This window comes from Pezoporus flaviventris, unplaced genomic scaffold (genome assembly GCF_033815535.1).
Source record: "Pezoporus flaviventris isolate CSIRO_AGI_PZ_B2104156 unplaced genomic scaffold, CSIRO_AGI_Pfla_v1 ptg000076l, whole genome shotgun sequence".
Taxonomy (NCBI): Eukaryota; Metazoa; Chordata; class Aves; order Psittaciformes; family Psittacidae; genus Pezoporus; species Pezoporus flaviventris.
The window spans coordinates 602,380-625,859 of NW_026892624.1; the positions used below are offsets into that span (position 1 = coordinate 602,380).

A 23,480-nucleotide genomic window follows, 5' to 3' on the forward strand; every position below is an offset into this window, starting at 1 on the left:
GTTTGAACAAGTTGCTGTATCCCTCTCACATAAATGTTACTTTGTCATTGACAAATGCACTTCCATTCTTGAGGCAACAAGCTTGCTACTCTATTTAAAAAAAAAAAAAAACACAACAAAAAAAACCCACCCTAAATATTTTAAATGAATTGGGAACTAAAATATGAACAACAATACGCCATAATGTATATCCTTCTCTGTAATGTCAGAATTAATTTCTTCTCTCGAGTCTATTTACGTGATGACAGTTAACGTGATTATGTTATAATTGTTATATTCTTTGTACATTATTTTTTAACACACTCCCCAGTTCTGTGAGAATAATTTTTCTCTGGTTTCTCAGATAACATCAAGCAGTACTTCAGAAGCAAAGGTGCAATCTACAGTCATGCTGATCAATGTACTAGGATGTCTGCAAAGATGCAGATCAAATTCTATCCAGATTTATCATTCTTTTTTCTCCCCACAGAATTCTTTACTCTGTTTTGGAACTGCAAATGACGTCCTAAGTTTCAAAACGTAACAGTTGGTAGGTACAGTTTATCATACGTGTTTGGCTTCACTAACTAGAAGACAAATAAAAGAAACTACAGCAGAATTGGTGGGCTCCAGCAAATAAATTTCAAATATTCTGGCACAATTAATGCCTATAATATAATGATAATCACAACTTAGAATCTATAGCACATGAGCTTCAAGAAATCTCAGTCCTAAGCAGCATAATAACAGAAATATACCGGAACATACGATGAAAAAAGTTAAAATTATAATTGAGATTAAGGAAATTACTGGTACAAAAAATAGTAGAAACCTTGATTTCTAAAGGCAGGGGAAGTTTGACCGAGTTGTTTTCCCTGAGAAAACAAATTTTGTACCTAATTCTACTACTTCAATATGCTTAATTGGCTCAATACATGACAATAAAAAGCAAACGATGGGCAAATATCCAAAACTTGTTATATCATTCCAGCTCCAGGAGAACAGGAATAGTTTTGACAACTCTAACCAGAAGGCATGTTTGTTGTTGAATTCTAAGATAGCTGCAAAGCACACAGAACAGCAGACCATAACCTGTTCAAAATCCATTAAGAGAAATTTACAGAACATCTGCTGTGGTTACAGAGCCCTTAGAGTGAAATCAAAGTGCAGCCCACACATTCTGTACCACTATAAGCTATCTTTTGACTGTCAAGGTCTACGCTTATACACACTCAAAGTTTCCCATCTCATTCAACTCTTTTTTTTTTTAAAACACTTCCCTTCAATGAACAAGACAAGAAAGGAAGGTAGTATTTCCTCATTACAAGACTTTTTATCAGAAGGTCTTTTGCTCTGCCCAGGCTAAAGCTAAGGTCAAACACGCTCCTCTCCCATCCCAGTGGGAGAATTTGTTAGCAGGCATAAAAAACACCTAGTAGCACACCGAAAAGAGGATGTTGCATTAGAAACATCACACGATCCTTATAAACACATTAAATGCAAGCCAATTCAAGATACGCCTGCAACACACCAGAACCATTCTCAAATGGCAAGCTATTGTTAAATTTACCAATTTACAGGATTACCGCTTAATTCTGGATATTTAGTGAAATCCCACATCCAAAAATTAAAAAAAAAAAAAAAAATCTATGTAAAATGCAAGTACCATTCAAGTTCTGTAGTATATTCATGCTCCCATGAGACACACGGAATCTTAATTTAATCCATTAACACTAATTCTGAATCAGTTCTACAAAAGCAGGTATTTTGTAGGAATCTGTATGCAATTCTAGTTTCTCAGATGGCTTCTTGAGATGTGGCTAAACATTAAGTGTTGAGAAGAAGTGCAAAAGAGGTTTGTCACCTGTACCCTACCTGTATCTTCTTGGACCCAATTACACAAAACACCAATTCAAAACAATTACATCATAGGAACCAATGAGCAATGATCAAAAACCACAGCAAAACACAGTTAGGTTACTCGCTGATTTAAGTCCATGAGAAAAAAATGATCCAGCTGAAAATTCTCTAATCACTATTTAAAGAAACACTGGCATTCTCAAGATTTAGACTGTACTAATTCTGCTCTACAAGGCAAAGATGTGATTCAGCACACGGTGGCTAAATGTTTGGGTATGAGCACATAAACTACAGGCAGAGTGCATTTATCCACCAAATTGAAAGTGCCACTCAGACTTTTTGTAAAATCTTATCTAGTTAACATATGCAGCAATAACAAAGAATCCATGAAAACAGACAACAGAATGTATTAACAATCAAAAATATGCTCTCAGAAGACCCTACGTTAGCTGTCGGCCAGATACATAGTCTGACAGCTAACACAGCCCAAAATCAAATGATCTTACACAAAGTAACCAATGCTATTTGTAGTAACAAAATAAAACTACTTGATTTACAGTCTTACCACTGGGCTGGTGAAGACAAACCTTTGTCAATGCTATTCCACCTCAGCAGACAGTGACACTTATACACAATCTCTGTTTTTTTGATCCATACTCTAGATACAGTTAAATCCTTCTCATCATTGGGGAAAGCTGAGAACAGTGAGCATGAAGCAGATTCCTTACGGTGTCTGAGGAAGACAGGAGTCACACAAACAGGATATTGCTGCACAGAGTCTCTTTAAAGTGCACATTAAATGGTTCAGGGACAAAGAACATTTTAAAGTTAGTTCAATTCCATGTATTATTGAGGAAGAGTCAGTATTACTCCTACATACCATACACAGCTCAGATCAGATGACCACATGAAATCACAGCTATCATTTACACAAACTGAAGTGGATTGGGTTCTATTTCCTGGTTGATTACCTTCTTCAAGATATCTGGAGAGCTTATTTACAGTACCAAGAATGTGTCCATACTGTTTCCAATTAAACTGTTGTCCTGGGTTCATCAGTAGCAGTCATTTTTCTCCTTCTTAGTAGCTGGTGCAGTGCTGTGGTTTTGACTTTCAGCCTGGGAACAGAGCTGATAACACTAATGTTTTTAGTTGTTGCTAAGTCATGTTTACTCTGAACAAGGACTTTTCAGTCTCATGCTCTGCCCGGGAAGAGAAGAAGCCAGGAGGAAGCAGAGATAGGACACCCTACCCAAACTAGCCAAAGAGGTATTCCATACCACAGCACATCATGCCCAGTATATAAACTGGGAGCAGTTACCAGGAAGGCCCACATCACTGCTCAGGCCTTGCTGAGTATCAGTCAGCAGATGGTGAGCAATTTTCTCTCCCCTTGTTATTTCCCTTATCATCATTATTGGTGGTAGTAGCAGTGGTTTTGTGTTATACCTTAGCTACTGGACTGTTCTTATCTCAACCCATGGGAGTCACATTTTTTCAAATCTACTCTCCATCCCACCCGGAGCTGAGGGAGGAAGAAGGGGGGTAGTGAGCAAGTGGCTGCATGGTTCTAAGCTACCTGACCGTGACAACAGTTTAAGCCCAGGCTGTAAATCAGAACCACGCAGTCTACTCCCCCCTGCTCTTTCTTCCCCCTCGCTACCAGAAGGATGGGAAGAAGAATTGAAGGAATGTAACTCCCACAGGTTGAGATAAGAACAGTCCAGTAACTAAGGTATAACACAAACCACTGCTGCTGCCACTAATAATAATAATGATAAGGGAAATAACAAGGGAAGAGAATACAACACCTCAACACCTGCAGACCGATACCTTGCCCCACCCCACAGTGAGCTAGCCCTTCCAGGTAACTCCCAGTTACATCCCAGGCATGACGTGCTGTGGTATGGAATACCTCTTTGGTTAGTCTGGACCAGGTGTCCTGTCTCTGCTTCCTTCCTGCTTCCCCTTCTCCCTGGCAGAGCATGAGACTCACAAAGTCCTTGGTCAGACTAAACATTTGAGCAACAGCTAAAAACATCGGTGTTATCAGCGCTGTTCCCAGGCTGAAAGTAAAAAAACACAGCGCTGCACCAGCCACTGAGAAAAAAAAAATGACTGATACAGCTGAACTCAGGACAACGGTAACAACCGTTTAAGCAACAATCACACATTGACAAATTACAGTATTATTACTGAAAGACTAATTCCACAACTGCATGGACCTGAAAAGGAGAATTAGCTATATATTACGTTCTATGATCAACAATATCACAATCTGGCCAATAATAAAGTCATTATTTAAGAACACACACACACATAAAATCATATTCTTAGGAAACTTTAAAATCAAACTCTGACCTGCCAATTAATGAGGCTAGATTTCCTACATTTTTCTATACTTCCATACTCCGGTCTTCACCTGAAATTCTACAGTAAAGTTGCTGTATTTCTATTTTATTAATGTCTACTGAAAATATTAAAACATGAAACTACAGATATAAAACTAAGAACATAAGAAAGTACCCTAAATTTAAATTTAATTTAACTTAACTTTAACGTAATTAAAAATAGTCCCAGATAAAGTAATAAAGTTCAAAGTAACATAAATTCATACAGATCTTGATTTAAACGACTTAGAACATACAAAATATTAATCATAACTCAATGATCAGTACTCTTGGCACATACACAGAGATGAAAGGAGAACTGAGTTTTCTAGTGATTTTCTTTTGGTAGGTATGAATACAAACTTCATATAATTCATTTAAATTATTCTGCAGTCATTTGAACTGATTTGATACAACTTTGTTATAAAAAAAATTAGGAGGATGAGTCTGCAAGAGAACAATCCTCACAAAGAAGTAATGGCAATTTGTATGCTATACAAAGCAGAGCAAAAAAAGAGTCCAAATAAAAGAGTAAAGAAGCCACAAAAGCATAAGTGCTGTGAAATATGAGTGTTGTTATGCCCAGATGAATACGTTAAAGCCTTAAGTTTAATATCGCTTAGACAAGACTTTTCTAACTTTACTAGTAACTATCAATTGAGAAAAAGCTATTCAAGTTTTCAAATTTGAAACCCTTAGAAGTTATGCAAGTTTTATGTCAAATTTCAACAACTACCCATGTTTTCATATATTGCAGGTAATGACTTCTGCATAGAATTAATTAACAATATAAGCCACACAAGCCTTTTTATAACACCCCTACATACTTACAATGTATTAATCTTTAGTTTCTCCTTTAACGTAATTGAACACCACTGATAGATGTCTTCTCCCTAAAACAGTTTCCGCAATTAAATGATCTATTAAAGGATCTTGAAAATCCTTCAAACTGTCATTTGCAATTTGCCACTCTGCTTCAATTCTCTTTATTTTCCAACCCATTTGTGAAAGAAAAAAAAATCCTTAAGAACACCATGATATTTCAGATTTACATAACAAGTATAAAAAATGCAGTTAACAGCTCACTTGAGATTTTATTACATTTATGTCTACATAAAATTGAAAAAATCTACATAAATGAGAAAGTAGCTGAAGGGCAAAATCAAACTGTTGTCTTTATTAGATGCAAGTCTAATGTCTTTCAGTTTAAGTATTTGTAGGTGCCACAGTCAATCAAGATTTCAATGAAAAGCAAAATAAAAGCATTCATGCACAAAAGGCATGTGTGGTAATTGTGATGTGCAGACAAGATAATGGAAAATATTCCGGCTTTCCTTTAATTTTATGTATCAACTGCTGCCTTGACTTAGACAACCTGTCCCATCTAATGCATTTATTTTATTATCTTAATTATACAGGAGCATTCAATTAATTCAGTAGGAACCTGCGCATCAGAACTAACCTTCTCGAAATAAACTCCTTTTTCTTCAGATGTCGTCCTCATGCAAAAATATGATTAAAAATATCTTCAAAACAAATGTAATTAAGTATGATGGCCTCATTTATACTATGCTGTATTAATGTTCACTATTAAGTGACTTGCAGTAATGCAGCTTACTTTACTTTTTCAACTTTTTAAGATAATTTACTATAATGCTCAGACTGTATTTTAACAGGCAACAGTTGCAAAGTAGAAGATCACAGAGGACTTAACATCCAGAGCATGGAAATACTCAGAAATGGTAGTTTCCCATAAAAAAAAAAAAAGAAAAAGAAAAAGTTTTAAGTCAAATTAAGTCTATCATCTTCATTTTTAAGAACTACAGCATCATCTTCCACACTCCATTCTAAGCTATCAGGTGAACCAAAAATATAAAAAGAAATTACTCACAGAAAAACATCACAAAAGAGATTAAAGTCAAATACTAAAATCTTAGGAAATGTCAGTGAGGGTTGTCTGTGAAACTAACTCACCTATCTTATATTGCTGTTACAATAAATATCTCTGTATGAGCATTTAGTTTTTCCCCAGAAATAAAGTTTCATTAATTGAACAGAATGGATCAATTAGATCTTTATAACTTCTACTAACATATAATTAATAGCAGTAGCAGACAACTCACTTCCATGCAGATGTGTACAGACCAAGGCAGAGTGACATGAGAGGCCAGCTTCTTCAAATACAATAATCAGTAAGGATCAAGGAAAATGACACACGTGTATGCCAGTGTATCTGAAGCCAGATCTCTTTCTCTCCTACCTTCTTACAGCATTTCTGGCCATAAGAACTCTTCCGATGGGTGAGACTGATGTCATAAGCCCCATTTTGTCTACTGTCCAATTCTGACTCTGGCATTTCGACGTTAAGACACTGTCCTCCCAGTATAACCTACTGACTTCTGAGAAACAGTGATTTTGGAGATTTCCACTTCTCCCCATGCTTGATGCCCTATTCCTGTTACTGTATTAGGACACCATTACAAGTGCTAAGAGGCCTGAGCACCTTCACGCCATAGTTTTCTAACATGACTGTCTTAAACTATATAAATTCACATCAAGTGTCTTCAAAAGCTCCCATGTAGCAAAGCATGTATCTCCAAAAGTTACCCACTTCCTGAATTTGTACAGGTTACTCTAATATCTGTAACAATTTGGTTATGCAAAGAAAAATCTGCAGGTATTTTTTAGCCTGCAGCAAACACTGCTATGTCTCAAAGCCACTTAATTTACAGAAATGAGTAAACAAGAGCTGCTGAAACTGCCCATTCTCTTCCTTCCCTCTCACAAAAAAAAGTTTTGATACACTCATTACAGAACATTTTTAACCTCGTTTTGAAATACTGCATAGCTATAATAAATCAATATGAAACCCATAATAAATGACAGAGCAACCACATGAAATAAAAAGTCTATCCATCCAAAGACCCTGTTTTCAGAAAATGTCAAAAGTGGACATACAGAGAAGTGTTCAAATACAGCATGTAATTGATCTTTGCTTCCTCAGAGTAATCTAGTACCAACGAACTGGTGCTCCAAGACTTCCAAAGCTAGATGCAGTTCCTATGCTCCTCTAAAAGATTTCTTTGCCAGTTAACCCATCTCCCCCTTAATATATGCAAAATTTTAAAACCCACTATTGAATTCATACTGTAAGAGAAACCATCGTACTCTGTTTGTGTTGACCCAAATAAGACTCTTCATTCATAGAGTTTCTAGCTGTATCAGAAAATAACAACAGAGTGAATAACAAGTATTTAATCAACTTTTCCATGCCAGTCATCCCAGGTCTTTATCATATCCTCTTCCTTTTATCTGACGTTCTTTCAGACTTAAAAGTTAGAACTAACTAACGATTACTAAAAGGCAAATTTTTCAGCTGCCCTGGAGTCCCTGTCTGAACCTTTTCCAATTTTCTATTCCTTTTACACTTTGCTCATTTTCTGTAAATCTTAAAAATAATTATTGAATTATCTTCTCATAAGTCAGCGTCACTTGCCCAGTCTACTACATTATCAATCAGTGAAAGCCAAAAGCTTCAAGGTAGGTATATGAAGAGTTCTATACTTCACAAGTTGGAAAAATCATCTGGAAAGCAAAACAAAAATTAGTGACAACGTTCCCAAACGAAACGATGGGAAAAATTAGGAATAGTAAGTGTAATCATCCAGTTTGAAATCTGTCCGAGACGTGCTTTTAAGACTGCAAATCCACAGGTCTTTACTTTCACATCTCAGAGACACATGCCATCTTACTGTTCTCAGCAATAGTTTTAAAATAGCTGAGAAAAAGTCATGCAACTCTATGCAGAGAACATAGATATAAAAAGAAATGTAGAAAAAAAAAAATCACAATTTGATCATTAGGATATCTAACTATCAATTTTCAGTAGCATTCTTTATATAATATGGTTCATGTCAGGCTGTAAAACATGGGCTGCCAGGCCCAGAAACATGCTTATTTATTCCTATGTTCATAAACTGCACTCTTCATCTAGCAAGTGTTATTGAAAATAAAACTAATTACCATGTGAGAATTCTTCTTCTATAGACTAGTGATTTTTATCCTCTAGATCTCAACCTTTCAAAAATATCCTCTGGTCCTTCTCTGTAGATATTCCTTAAACCTCTGGAGGGCAAGAGCCACCACATGCTTTGGCTAAAGCAGATTTTGATGCCTGCTCACTGGCCAGCATGCTACTACCAAATCAGATTTAGCACTGGTACATTTTCTGTCCTTCCCCCTTCCCAGAGGTACTAACCAGGTTTCCACCCTCTACCCAGCCATTAGCTTTCAAGAAACGTTTAGAGACTCAGCTGTCTTCAACATTTCTACCTTTGTATCAAATCTGGCTAAGAACTGAAGATTCAAAAGTTACTGAAGAAAAGAAGGTATGACAAGAAAAAACAAGGCCACAAGGAGACGATGATGCTAGCAATAAGAATCTAATGAAGAAGAAAACACTAAGCCTCATTTTCCCAAGCTTCATCAAACTAAAAATGACAGTACAAAATAAAGTTCTAAGAGGAAAAAAAAGATTAATTTGTTTCTTAAGAATTCCTGAGAGTACTAGAAAGTGTTTGTGTTTGGAATCATATCACAGACAGACAAAAGTCACATAACATTAAGTAACAAAACACAGCAGGCAAGTCAAGGACAGTGCTTTACTGGAATTTTGTCCTTCAAACATCTTACATACAGAGATATTGAAAATATTACCTTGAGCTAGTCTTTCAAGCCGCTTCCCATGCTCTGGAGGAACAGCATACCTAAAATTCATATAAAGAAAAGGATTAAATGCTTAAAGACACAATTACTACAAAAGCCTCAATTCATGTATAGTAACTATCTAAAAATACAGAAGCCAAAGACATTAAAGACTGAAAAATGACACACAAAAAATATACCAATTTCTGAGGAAGAGGATTTTTTTAGAAAAAAAAAATTTAAACATTACACTATGTAGTTAAAGAAGCATATTTCCACGATTTAAAATAACGTATATTGACAATATCTGATAAGATTACACTACTCCACTTAAAATATAAACATATACTTTCTTTTTTCAAATTAAACAAAACACACAAAATAAGTCTGATTTATACATGTTTAATCTCTTTGAATTTTACTGTGCTTTACAAGACACAAAAGTTCAACAGAAAAATACAAGCATTAAAAACACCTTTGTTTTCCTATAGCTACCACTGTGGAATAAAAGGGTTGTCTTCATGAAATCATTATAACTAGAGTTAAAAAAACATTAAGAAATACACTTTCTTTACTTATCAATATTACAGAAATGCAAAACTGGTCAACTGAGCTCCCAGTAAGTCTCTCGGAAAGATAGGGCAGGCCAGGATTTAATGGGCTATAACTATTTATTTAGCTAATCTAAATTACTAAGCCATAAGTCATTCAATGCAAGTTGGTACTTCTCATCATTGTCTTCACTGGATGTCTAGATTTGACAGCTGCCCATTCAAAATGCTTACTGCAACTCCATTACGAAGAATCTAGTTTCTCATCTATAGTATGTAGAACCTCAGAGCTTAATTCAGGGCTCTGAAATACTTCCTAGGATGAGCAGCCTAGAAGTTAAGCATGATATCACAGATCATTATTTTAGGTTCTTTGCTGAGACAGGTTTTCATAGAACAGGTACCTACTACTGATCTGCAGTTGTTTCTCAATTTATAATAACATATTATTTAAGCAATTACAACATCACAGTATCTTCTTCAGGATATAATAATAAAAAAACAAAGCAGTGCCACATCATCAAATGGATCAGCTCTAACTTCTGAAAGATCAGGAAAAAGTAAAATTAAAAAAAAAATGAGAATTTTCATGTTAGAAGTAGACAAACCTTCTTACAAAGACAGAATTGAAACAAAACACCTTCAGCCCTGAGCTGAAAGTCTTTCAAAAATAATGCAACAAATATCTGCACTTTTTTCACAGTGAAATCCCTGAAAGATCTGGGAAGAAGATCTCACACGGTTCTTTGCTCCACTCTCTGAAATGTTCATTTGGGCTTTAACAAGAAAAATAGCCAAGTAGCCAGAAAACATGTCACAAACAAATCAGAATTTCAACAATAACTTCACAGTAGAACAACCTAAACTATAATGTTAGTAAAATTAAACAAATACAATTGTATGTAGTTAAAATGTTTTCACATTATTGTGAATGTCAATTGACAGACTAACAATACACTGAAAATTGTTGCCAGTTTTAATGGAATATATTAATTCAATCCAAACTTTGATAATTCAGCATTGAATTTTCTAACTTCAAATTGAAGAACTGCCTTGTTTTTAAGATACTGATGTAAGAATATTTATTTAGAAAAATTAAGTGCAGTATAACATTAAATATTAGAGTTGTGCTTTCTGAAACAAAATTTAATATATAATCTTTAAAAGCATCCTACATTATCTGATGTTGTTGGTAAAAATAAACAGTGATCCTATTTTTATCTGTCTCTGAAGTAAGCCTTTCATTTCTCTTTAATCCACAGCACAGATCCGATGTGTACTTCTGATTCTCTCTATTCTGCCTTTAATTAAATAGAGAAACATGACTTCATGCTGGCCATGACTAATATCCACTTAGCATAAGCAGTGTTTATTTTTTTTTTTTAAATAACCAGAAAACCTTAGCCAACATTCTTCCTAATGCAGTTTCAAGCAGAATTGCTTCAGAATTTAAAAAGTTTTCACCAAGACCTATACAAACTACAAAAATTAAGTATTCTTCAACCATCAGCATGCATTCTAATCCTGGAAAAAAAGCTTCTATCACCAAGTTTGTTCCGATATGAACATCCTGGTTTAATGACACATTCAAGAGGGAAATCAAATCAAACTCCCCACTCAGGAAAACTATGTTAGAAAAAGGGAAAAGTACAATTTGTCTTCATTGACTGCAAAGAATGCCAAAAATCAAATAGCTGCAACACGCTCTGTGAATTGCACAGCTGTCATTGTAAAACAACCAAGGATATCCCATTAGAATGAGTCTCCTAGTTTAGCCTGCATGTTTCCATAGAAATAAATTTTACTTTCACAGCAAGAAAAGCAGTGGAGCTAAATTACAATAATTGATATACAAATATGAAGATTTCAGAATTGGCTATTTTTTTCCAAGGACCACTTAGCATCATTCCCAAGATGAAAAATGCAGGTCGTATCAGCATCCTAGAATGATGAGTATGTGATGACAAGTTCCTAGTTTACAATAACAGAAAATAAAACCTGCACTATTAAAAAAAAAAAAAAAAGTATCAGGTTAACTAATAAAAAAGATTTCCCACGAGTCAATACAAGGCTTTATGAGTCAGCACAAAATTCTATGAACTGTCAGTCACACTCTGACTTTCACAGCTCATCTGCTCTGACTTCCTCTAACGTCCAGGATGAAAAAAGAGAAGGGAAAAAGAAAAACTCATGAAGTTAAACAGATGAGGGTTTTTTTGACCTGCAAAGCACTTACAATTATAAATAAACTTAAAACACTAATTTTAATAAAATTAAAATAAATTTAAAGGTATGGATGAATGTAAAATTAAAGTCATCAAGCTTGCATGGTAAACTGTATTAAAAGAACACAAAAAAATACACAGTTATAACACTACCAGAACAAGAAGTAAAATAGGTGTTGTCGTGGTTTAAACCCAGTCAGCCACACAGTTTCTATTAACCCCCCCTTTCTTTGCTTCCCCCACGCCCACGCCCCGCTCCCAGAGGGATGGGGAGGAGAATCAAAAGAATGTAACTCCCACATGTTGAGATAAGAACAGTCCAGTAAATAAGATATAATGCAAATCACTACTGCTGCCACCAATAATAATAATGATAAGGGAAATAACAAGGGAAGAGAATACAATAACACCCGCCGAAACAAGCTCGACCGAGGAGAGTGCCTTTCCGAGTAACTCCCAGTTACCTCCCCCGGCATGACATGCGGTGGTATGGAATACCTCTTTGGTCAGTTTGGATCAGGTGTCCTGTCTCTGCTTCCTTCCAGCTTCCCCTCCTCCCTGGCAGAGCATGAGACTCACAAAGTCCTATGGCCAGTCTAAACATTTGAGCAGCAACTAAAAACACTGGTGTTATTAGCTCTGTTCCCAGGCCGAAAGTCAAAACATAGCTACCAAGCTACCAAGCTGCACCAGCTACCAAGAAGGAGAAAAAATGACTGTTAATGCTGAACCCAGGACATTATCCACCCCTTATTCCATACCATGCAAGTCATGCTCAGATCCCACATTTTCAATATACCATCGCTCTTACATATATAGATCCACATACACACACAGACACAGAGATCATTTCTTAGTGCATGGACCAATCCCTATAATGCTGCTGAGTCCATTTGGTCTGTAATGTCAGACTCCATCTCTTGTAACAGTCTTTCGGAGCAGGAGAGGCTGTGCACTGTATTGGACTGTTGCCTGCTGCTGCTGATCGTTCCTTTATTGTGGAGCTCATCCAGTTCTATCAAAGTTCATTCTGTGTTGGGATGATGGTTGGAGGGAAGTCAGGGCCAGTCGCTGGTGACCTGGAGACATCTAGTTGAGGGGCTATAAAAGTATTATACAGCAGGCAACAGCATACAATTAAGTACATTGGCTGTTTTCCCCGAAAATCAAATCCCCTTGAGGTATACATAGGAGTTCCTCATCTTCCCACTTTACCCACCAAGTATATCCGGATCCCTGAGAAAAAGCAATCCCACGAGTGGGTTTGCCTTTACCTGAAGCAGGAATAACCCAGACTGTCTTCCCCAGCAAATTCTTCATATGCACCACGGGAACTTTGTTCCCCTCTACAATATGTAAAAGTTCTGACTGGGCTGGGCTAGCCCTGTTGGCAGATCCTCTGGTGTTGACCAACCAGGTGGCCTTTGGTAAGTGTGTATCCCAATGTTTGAAAGTCCCACCACCCATTGCTCTCAGTGCAGTTTTTAACAGCCCATTGTACCATTCAATTTTCCCAGAGGCTGGTGCACGGTAGGGGATCTGATATACCCACTCAATGCCATGCTCTTTGGCCCAAATATCTATCAGGTTATTCCAGACATGAGTCCCATTGTCTCACTCAGTTCTCTCTGGGGTGCCGTGTCACCATAAAATCTGTTTCTCAAGGCCCAGAACAGTGTTCCGGGCAGTGGCATGGGGCACAGTGTATGTTTCCAGCCACACTGTGGTTGCTTCCACCATGGTAAGCACATGGCGCTTGCCTTGGCAGGTTGGTGGCAGTGTGATATAGTCAGTCTGCCAGGCCTCCCCATATTTATACTTCAACCATCGTCCTCCATACCAAAGAGGCTTTAACCGCTTGACTTGTTTAACTGCAGCATGTTTCACACTCATGAATAACCTGGGCAATAGCATCCATTATTAAGTCCACCCCTCGATCACAGACCCATCTCTACGTTGCATCTCTGCCCTGATGGCCTGAAGTGTCATGGGATCACTGGGCCAAAAATAACTCACCTTTATGTTGCCAATCTAAGTCCATCTGAGCCACTTCAATCTTAGCCGCTTTATCCACTTGTTGGTTGTTCTGGTGTTCCTCAGTGGCCCGAATCTTGGGTACACGGGCATCTACATGACGTACCTTCACCACCAGGTTCTGCACCCGGGCAGCAATATCTTGCCGCAGTGCAGCAGCCGAGATGGGTTTACCTCTGCGTTGCCAGTTGCTCTGCTTCCATTGCTTCAACCACCCCCACAGGGCATTTGCCACCATCCATGAGTCAGTATAGAGATAAAGTACTGGCCACTTTTCTCACTCAGCAATGTCCAGGGCCAGCTGGATGGCTTTCACCTCAGCAAACTGACTCGATTCACCCTCTCCGTCAGCAGTTTCTGCAACTTGTTGTTGAGGACTCCATACAGCTGCCTTCCATCTCCAATGCTTTTCCACAGTACGGCAGGAATATCACTAAAAAAGGCAGACTGTTTCTCACTTTCTGACAGTTTATTATATGCAGGGGCCTCTTCAGCACGCATCATCTCCTCTGGTGACATTCCGAAATCTTTGCCCTCTGGCCAGTCCATGATGACTTCTAGAATGCCTGGACGACTGGGATTTCCTATTTGAGCTCATTGTGTAATTAGTGCAGCCCATTTACTCCATATAGCATCAGCTGCCTGATGTGTAGAGGAGACCCTGCCTTTGAACATCCAGCCCAACACGGGCAACCAGGGTGCAAGGAGGAGCTGTGCTTCAGTGCCAGTCACTTTGGCAGCAGCTCGAAGCCTTTCACAGGCTGCCAATATCTCTTTCTCAGTTGGGGTATAGCTGGCTTCAGATCCTCTGTATCTCCAACTCCAAAAGCTGAGGGGTCGACCTCGAGTCTCCCCTGGAGCTTTCCAAGAGGCTCCAGGTAGGACCGTTCTCCCCAGCTGCAGTGTACAGTACATGTTTTACATCTGGCCCAGTCTGGAGAGGTCCAAGGGCTCCTACATGAATTATCTCGCATTTAATTTGCTCAAAGGCTTGTTGTTGCTCAGGGCCTCATTTAAAATCATTCTTCTTCCAGGTCACATGATCGAGAGGGCTTACAATCGAACTGTAATTTAGGATGTGCATTCTCCAGAACCCCACAACACCCAAGAAAGCTTGCGTTTCTTTCTCATTAGTTGGTGGAGACATTGCTGTTATCTTGTTGATCACATCTGTGGGGATCTGTCTACGTCCATCTTGCCATTTTATTCCCCAAAATTGAATCTCCTGTGCAGGTCCCTTGACCTTACCCTGTTTTATGGCAAAACCAGCTTTCAGCAGGATTTGAATTATTTTCCTCCCTTTCTCAAAGATTTCTTCCGCTGTATCGCCCCACACAATAATGTCATCAATGTATTGCAGGTGTTCTGGAGCTTGCCCCTGTTCCAGTGCAGTCTGGATCAGTCCATGGCAAATGGTAGGGCTGTGTTTCCACCCCTGGGGCAGTCGGTTCCAAGTGAACTGGACACCCCTCCAAGTAAGTCAAACTGTGGCCTGCACTCTGCTGTCAAAGGAATTGAGAAAAATGCATTGGCAATATCAATCGTGGCATACCACTTGGCTGCCTTTGACTCTAGTTCATACTGAAGTTCTAGCATGTCCAGTACGGCAACACTCAATGGTGGTGTAACTTTGTTCAGGCCATGATAGTCTACTGTTAGTCTCCATTCTCCATTAGACTTTCGCACTGGCCATATGGGGCTATTAAAGGGTGAGCGGGTCCTGCTGATCACTCCCTGACTCTCCAGTCTACGGATCAGCTGATGGATGGGAATCAGGGAGTCTCGGTTGGTGCGATATTGCCGCCGGTGCACTGCTGTGGTCGCAACTGGCACTGGTTCTTCGACCTTCAGCAGCCCCACAACAGAAGGATCCTCTGAGAGACCAGGCAAGGTGGACAGCTGCTCAATTTCCTCTGTCTCCAAAGCAGCAATACCAAAAGCCCATCGGTACCCTTCTGGGTCTCTGAAGTACCCTCTCTTGAGGCAGTCTATGTCAAGGATGCATGGAGCCTCTGGACCAGTCACAATAGGGTGCTTTTGCCATTCCCTCCCAGTCAGGCTGATTTCAGCCGCCAGTACAGTCAACTCCTGGGATCCTCCTGTTACTCCAGAAATATAGATGGGTTCCACCCTTGACAGCTTGATGGCATCAGGGTACACTGTGCACCGGTATCTACTAGAGCCTTATACTTCTGTGGGACTGATGTGCCAGGCCATCTGATCCATACACAGTCCAGTAAATCCAATTGTCCCCTACCTCCACCTGGGTGGAGGCAGGGCCCCTCTAATGGTCATCACAGTGTTGGACACTTAAGTCATGATAAAAGGGATTATTCTTCGTTATCACAGGAGCTGGAGTAAAATCAGCTCTTCCATTCCATCTGGGAAACTGCTCACCAGAGACTGAAGCCGCAGCTCTCATGGGACGATCAGCCTTGGCCCTTGCTCCCCTCTTCAGTTCACTCACCCGTTCCTCCAAAGCTGAAGTAGGTTTTCCATCCCACTTTGTCATGTCTTCTCCGTGATCCCGCAGGTAAAACCATAGGGTAGCCCGTGGCGTATACTCCTGTATCTCCTCTCTTGAACAATAGGACGCCTTTTGTTAATAGCTGAGACGTGTGTTGGTACACGTGAGGAGCTGGATAAATCAGATAGATCGTCCCTCAATTGTTTGAGGTCCTGGGACAGTTTTTCCACAGCCAACATGATGGAAGGGGTGAGACTGACTTTGAACTCTCCAAGTTTATGAACCATTTCATCCACTGTTAGGGGTACTACGTCATTCCAGGTTACTGTTGCCAATGAATGGGCATATGATGATGGTGCATTCCGTGTAAGTTTTCGCCACATGGGTCGTGTACATTCGCCTTCATGTGAATCCCTGTTATTCGGCTTGATGTGATAGATCATCTCTACGATGGCTGATTCCCTCAGAGACTGGATGCCTTTGTCTATAGTAGTCCACTTGGCCGAACGACTCGTAACATCGTCCTTGTATGGAAACCTTTCTTTCACAGCTGCCAAGAGCTGCCTCCAAAGGCTGAGGGACTTTTTCTCTCTTGCAATTGCTTTGTCAATTCCCCCTTCTCTAGCAAGTGATCCCAGCTGCTTGGCTTCTGTACCTTCTAGTTCGTGACCATCGGCCCCACTGTTCCAGCATCGGAGTAACCAGGTGATGATGTGCTCCCCTGGTTGACGGGTAAAATCTTTTCGCATATTCCGTAGCTCAGTTGAGGTCCGAGGTCAAGAAGTTACTTCTTCTTCTTCGTCATGTGATGATGACTCCTGATCAGATGCTAGACCAGGTGGTGAGTACATTGTTTCTTCATCTTGTTTCACCCTTATTGCCTCCTTTTGGCTTTTCCCCTTGTGTACAGGGGCAACCACCATTGGTACGAATTGGTCATCTAGTTTAGCTGCAGTGATTATCACTCTGGTTTGAGTAGTGACTGCACTTGTCGCTGGGGGTGGTGCAGCTGCTGTGCTTGGAGCTGAGGTAACCGCGCTGTCTGTTGCAGTCGAAGTTTGAGCAGCTGCTGTACCTGTTGCTGCAGTAGTTGTACTATCTGTTGCAGCCAAAGTTTGAGTAGCAACTGTACTTGTCGCTGGGGGTGGTATAGCTGCACTAACTGCTGCTTTGCCCTCAGATCCAGGGATATTTTTTTCCTTTTAGAGGTGCTGGATAGTGTTGAACAAGGCCCTGCAAGCATAGGCCAAGCCCCAGCATGTTGCCATGATTTGTCTGTCTCTGGTATGAACAAGATGACCACACACCTCGTTTAAGTGTTTTACTAATTTTTCCGGATTTTGCATTTGTTCGGTGGTGAAATTCCAAAGCACTGGAAGGGCCCGCTGGCCTAGATACTTGCCCATGCTATCCCACACACCCTGTCACTCATGACTGTCCAGCCTCAGGGAAAATCTCTTGGTCCTCCTATACCGTCACCTAAACCCAGACGAGACCCAAACCTGACTCTGCTTAACTCTTGAAATCAGACAGAATGGTCGTGGGCAAAACACACTCTGTATGCATGCCAGCATGGTGATCCCCATCACAATCAGCAAAGAGGTCTCAACAGCATTAAAAGGCCATTCAAAAACTTCAGAACTCTCAAATGATGCTGTAAATGGTTGGGGAGGAGGGGGCCTGGAAGGATAAGAGAATGTTTCTATCACAGGTTGACCACCCAAGAAGGAGAAAAAAGATGTGTAATTACTAAGCACTTCTATTATGTACCTCCCAAAGTATAAAGGTGGTGACCACACTGGGAACATAAGCCAGATCAGTTTCATGATCAATGATTCTATTGCATTACAAGTCATTACAATAATGTACAATGAGACAAAAGAACCTTAGCCAGAAAACTTCTGGTTAAAGAGAAGAACCAAGGCTTCTTCTCGACCTTCAAAGTGAGAGTTCAAAGTTGCTTATCAAACTGTTATTTTCTTTGTTACTGCATTTGCTTTGTGAATGGGGAGAGGGAAGGTAATGTTCTTCTACAATCCTGTATTTCTAAGGGCTTCATATTTCTCAGAATGCAGATAAAGAAAAACGCTGGCTAAAAACAGGTACGTAGATAGAAACTAAAAAGAATAAGCATCACAAATCGTTGCAAAAATCAACTGCAAGCAACTTTACTCACAGATTTATAATTCTGCAGAAGAGTTGATTCAGAATTTATTTTCAACTCAACTCGTACATCAGCAAAGCAACTCAGAGTACCACTTCTTTAAAATTCAGCATCAAAGAATGACAGAAAAAATTAGGTTGGAAGGGACTTCAATATCATCTAGTGCAGCCTCCTAATCAACATATGGCTAACTTTAAAGTGAGATCAGTTCGTACAGAACAACATATACAATCATAGAATAGTTAGGGTTGGAAAGGACCTTAAGATCATCTAGTTCCAACACCCCTGCCATGGGCAGAGACACCTTACACTAAACCATGCCTCCCAAGGCTCTGTCAAACCCGGCCCTGAACACCACCAGGGATGGAGCAATCACAGCTTCCGTGGGCAACCCATTCCAGTGCCTCACCACCCTTACAGTAAAGAGTTTCTTCCTTAGACCCAATCTAAACTTCCCCTGTTTAAGTTTTAACACATTACACCTTGTACTATCACTGCAGTCATAGAATCATAGAATAGCTAGGGTTGGAAAGGACCTTAAGATCAGCTAGTTCCAACCCCCCTGCCATGGGCAGGGACATCTCACATTAAACCATATCACCCAAGGCCTCATGCAAGCTGGTCCTGAACACTGCCAGGGATGGAGCATTCACAACCTCCCTGGGCAACCCATTCCAGTGCCTCACCACCCTAACAGGAAAGAATTTCCTCCTTATATCTAATCTAAACTTCCCCTGTTTAAGTTTTAACACATTACCCCTTGTCCTGTCACTACAGTCTCTAATGAAGAGTCTCTCCCCAGCATCCCTATAGGCCCCCTTCAGGTACTGGAAGGCTGCTATGAGGTCTCCATGCAGCCTTCTCTTCTCCAGGCTGAACAGCCCCAACTTTCTCAGCCTGTCTTCATACAGGAGGTGCTCCAGTCCCCTGATCATCCTCGTGGCCCTTCTCTGGACTTGTTCCAACAGTTCCATGTCCTTTTTATGCTGAGGACACCAAATGTACACAATACTCCACGTGAGGTCTCATGAGAGCAGAGTAGAGGGGCAGGATCACCTCCTTCGACCTGCTGGCCACTCTCCTTTCAATGCAGCCCAGGATACGGTTGGCTTTCTGGGCTGCAGGTGCACAATGCCAGCTCATGTTCATTTTCTCATCGACCAACACCCCCAAGTCTTTCTCTGCAGGGCTGCTCTGAATCTCTTCTCTGCCCACCCTGTAGCTCTGCCTGGGATTGCTCTGACCCAGGTGCAGGACCTTGCACTTGGCATGGTTAAACTTCATGAGGTTGGCATCAGCCCAACTCACAAGCGTGTCAAGGTCCCTCTGGATGGCATTGCTTCCCTCCAGGGTATCAACCGAAACACACAGCTTGGTGTTACTGGCAAACTTGCTGAGGGTGCACTCAATCCCACTGTCCATGTCAGCGACAAAGATGTTGAACAAGACCGGTCCCAACACCGATCCCTGAGGGACACCACTCGTTACTGGTCTCCAGCCAGACATTGAGCCATTGACCACAACTCTTTGTGTGCTGCCATCCAGCCAGTTCTTTATCCACTGAGTGGTCAATCCATCTAATTGTTGTCTCTCCAATTTAGAGACAAGGATGTCGCGTGGGACAGTGTCAAACGCTTTACACAAGTCCAGGTAGATGACATCAACTGCTCTACCCCTGCCCATCAGTTCTGTAGCCCCATCAAAGAAGGCCACCAAATTGGTCAGGCAGGATTTCCCCTTAGTGAAGTCATTCTGGCTGTCACCAAGCGCCGTGTTGTTTTTCATGTGCCTTAGTCAATCTCTGAAAATTTCCAAAGATGAAGACTCAGCAGCTTCCCTAAGCAACCTGTTACAATGTCATTGTGAATTGTTTTTTTCCTTATGAAGTCAAAATGTCCCTTTGCTGCAAGCTGCGAGTACTGCTACCTTTCCTTTGTTATGTCAGTGCACCTCTGAGAAGATTGTGGCTCTATAAACTCCCAACACTACAGATTACAACCCAGGCCACATATCAGAACATACAACTTTTACAGAAAAATGTTTAAGTCAACAATTATACACAAGAATCAGCTCATATGATATTTGCCCTTATTTGCATTAATAATTTGCCCATAACGACTGAAAAAAAAAACCAACTCTCCCCTTACTTTGTCTATTGATTTCTTGTATTTTGCAAAAGATTCCTCTTATGCTACTTCATATTCCTAATTCTGATAAGAACAGAAAAGCAATGTTCCACATTAAAAACAAAGACTCCTGACAATCCAGAAAGCTCTCAGGAAGTATCCCACATATGTGGAAAAATACCAGGAATAACATTTTCCGAGGTTCTAGACATCTGGACTGTAAAGAAAATAAGTACTAAAGAAGCATGATACTTTCTCAAAGGAAAGCCTCCCCAGCTACTTCACCATCAAACCCCATTATGGGCATCAGTGGAGGCAGAAGAGAAAAAAAATATACAGAAATAAATACAGAGTAATATACAGAACAATATAATGTATTTCAGAAGGAATGAATACATACATGCATTCACATTATCCACACTTAGTAATGACGGAGTCAAAATAAACAATTCAAGTCCCGACATCTATCAGTATTCTAAATAAAGAAAATAAGTATATGGGTTTGGTTTCTTGGGTGGGGTTTTTTGAGACTACAAGAAACTAAATTCATTCTACCTCATAGCCAAAGATCTTGAAGAATAGAGTACATCTTGACTGAGACTTAACATACATTAATAAAATGAATGTAAAGCCTAACACAGAAAATTCAATGTATTTAAAAACATCAGTCGATATTATCTTTTCTCCCTTCCTGGTGACACCACAGACTCTACGCTTCAATGTTGCATTTGATTTTATAAATTGCACATTCCAAATAAAAGAAGTGGGTTCAATTGTTATGTCATTTTTTACTGCTTTTTGCACAAAAGAGTAAGTGGTTATTCAGTACTGCTGTATTTTCCAACAGTAGGCAACAGATAAATTCAAGACTGAATTTGAATCCACTTAACACATGCACAGTACCCTGATGACTGTAGATGAAAGGAAAACTCATGATCCTTGTTAGGTGCTCAGCTAAGTGGTATGTTTTACAAATTGGGCAATTTCTAAAACAGTGTTATTCAAAGCATGTTCATAAAAAGGCAACAAAACCCAAGAATCATTGCTTTACTGTGCAAAATGTACCCAGTTAAGCAAGATGGTCATCAGACAAGCAGCCTCTTAGACAAACACCCAATTATTCTCCTCTTGGTGACAAGAAACAGAATGTGGAACACTGACTTTCATTCTTCCTAAGTCAGGAACATGCACAGATACTGGATAACAAGAACAGCTGCAAGCTAATTTCAATGTGATCCTAAATACTTAACCAAACTACTTTTCTGAAGCCCATGTTATATCTTCACATAGGAACAACAGCTGATCACTTTTCCTGCTATGAGGATTCAGAATCAGTATTCTAAAAATATCAGTATTTATAATCAGTGTTCTAAAAATTTCAAAGCTGCATAACCCATAAAATGTTGTTAAACAAGGGCATTTCTTCTCACAATGAACCCAATTCACTGCTTTCACAGTTGATTAACAGGCAATACACAACCTCCACCTTGTATCAAAATAATGTTATTTAATTCCAGACAGTGGGCTGAGAATCTCATGCCACTTTCTATAAGCAACATTAAATTGCTCTACTTTGTATTTAGGTGGGTAATATTTAATATGTATAAAGATTATAAATAGATTTTAAAAATATAAACAAATAGAAGTATCAAACTTAATTTAGGAAGTTAAAACATAGTGTTTTGAGAAGGGAAATTTCAAGGTACATCACCTCCTAAACAGTTTTCCTACTTAGTATTTCAAGGAAGAAAACCCACTTCTACAGGATTATATAACCCTGGTATATGTAAAAACCCACTTCTGCAGGGTGAATATAAAAAAAAAAACCCACCACAAAAAAACAACAATAACAAAAACACCGCCACTCTTAGCAAAGTTCTCTCACTTCATGAAGAATATTCTAACTACCAAACGATGGCTTGGTTTCAAGCACGGTGACAACCCTTCCAGACTCATCGCGATTTCCCCACATCTCCCGATCCCCGAAGCCCCAGCCGCCCTTGCGAGAGAGCTGCTGACGTGGCGGGGGGACCTTAGCACGGTGACGCCGGGAGATTTAAAAGCGGCTTAAACTCGCTACTAGCATTCAGTCAGCTGATCGGAGCTAGCCTAGCTACAGCCGCAGCCGGCACGCTTCAGCGACCGCGAGGGTCAACGGAGATGAGGAAAATCAGAGGGGATAGCGCAGAGACATCGCGATTCCCGACAGCTGGTGGAAGTCATTGCTAGACCACTCTCCATCATCTTTACCAAGTCTTGGGAAACGGGAGAGGTGCCTGAGGACTGGAGGAAAGCAAATGTCACTCCAGTCTTCAAAAAGGGCAAGAAGGAGGACCCGGATAACTATAGACCGGTCAGCCTCACCTCCATCCCTGGGAAAGTGATGGAACACCTTATCCTTGGTGCCATCTTAAGGCATATCAAGGATAAGAGGGTTATGAGGGGCAGTCAACATGGCTTCACCAAGGCGAAGTCATGCTTGACCAATCTCATAGCCTTTTATGAGGAAATAACACGGTGGATGGATGATGGCAGAGCGGTGGATGGGGTCTACCTTGACTTCAGCAAAGCATTTGACACAGTCTCCCACAGCATCCTCACAGCTAAATTGAGGAAGTGTGGACTGGATGATCAGGTAGTGAGGTGGACTGTGAACTGGCTGAAGGAGAGAAGCCAGAGAGTTGTAGTCTATGGGGCTGAGTCTAGTTGGAGGCCTGTAACTAGTGGAGTGCCTCAAGGGTCAGTACTGGGACCGGTATTATTTAATATATTCATCAACGATTTAGATGAGGGAATTGAGTGTACTATCAGCAAGTTTGCTGATGACACTAAGCTGGGAGGAGTGGCTGACACGCCAGAAGGCTGTGCTGCCATCCAGCGAGACCTGGACAGGCTGGAGAGCTGGGCAGGGAATAACTTGCTGAAATATAACAAGGGAAAGTGTAGAGTCCTGCATCTGGGCAGGAACAACCCCAGGTTC

The 23,480-nt window shown here is 40.2% G+C and overlaps 1 protein-coding gene across 3 annotated transcripts in view; it reads right to left on the reverse strand.

The window, feature by feature from the left end:
* KDM4C (lysine demethylase 4C) overlaps positions 1-23,480 on the reverse strand; it is a 267,977-nt gene that overhangs the window by 207,353 nt on the left and 37,144 nt on the right. For 2 of the 3 annotated variants that reach the window (XR_009746883.1, XM_061473111.1), the window contains one exon: positions 8,946-8,995. Coding sequence is in view for 2 of the 3 variants with exons in the window: in XM_061473111.1 (XP_061329095.1) it covers positions 8,946-8,995 (50 nt within the window). In the remaining variant the exon portion in view is untranslated. Of the gene's footprint in view, positions 91-8,945; positions 8,996-23,480 lie in introns of all 3 variants that reach the window. The other variant, XM_061473110.1, reaches the window with a different exon arrangement.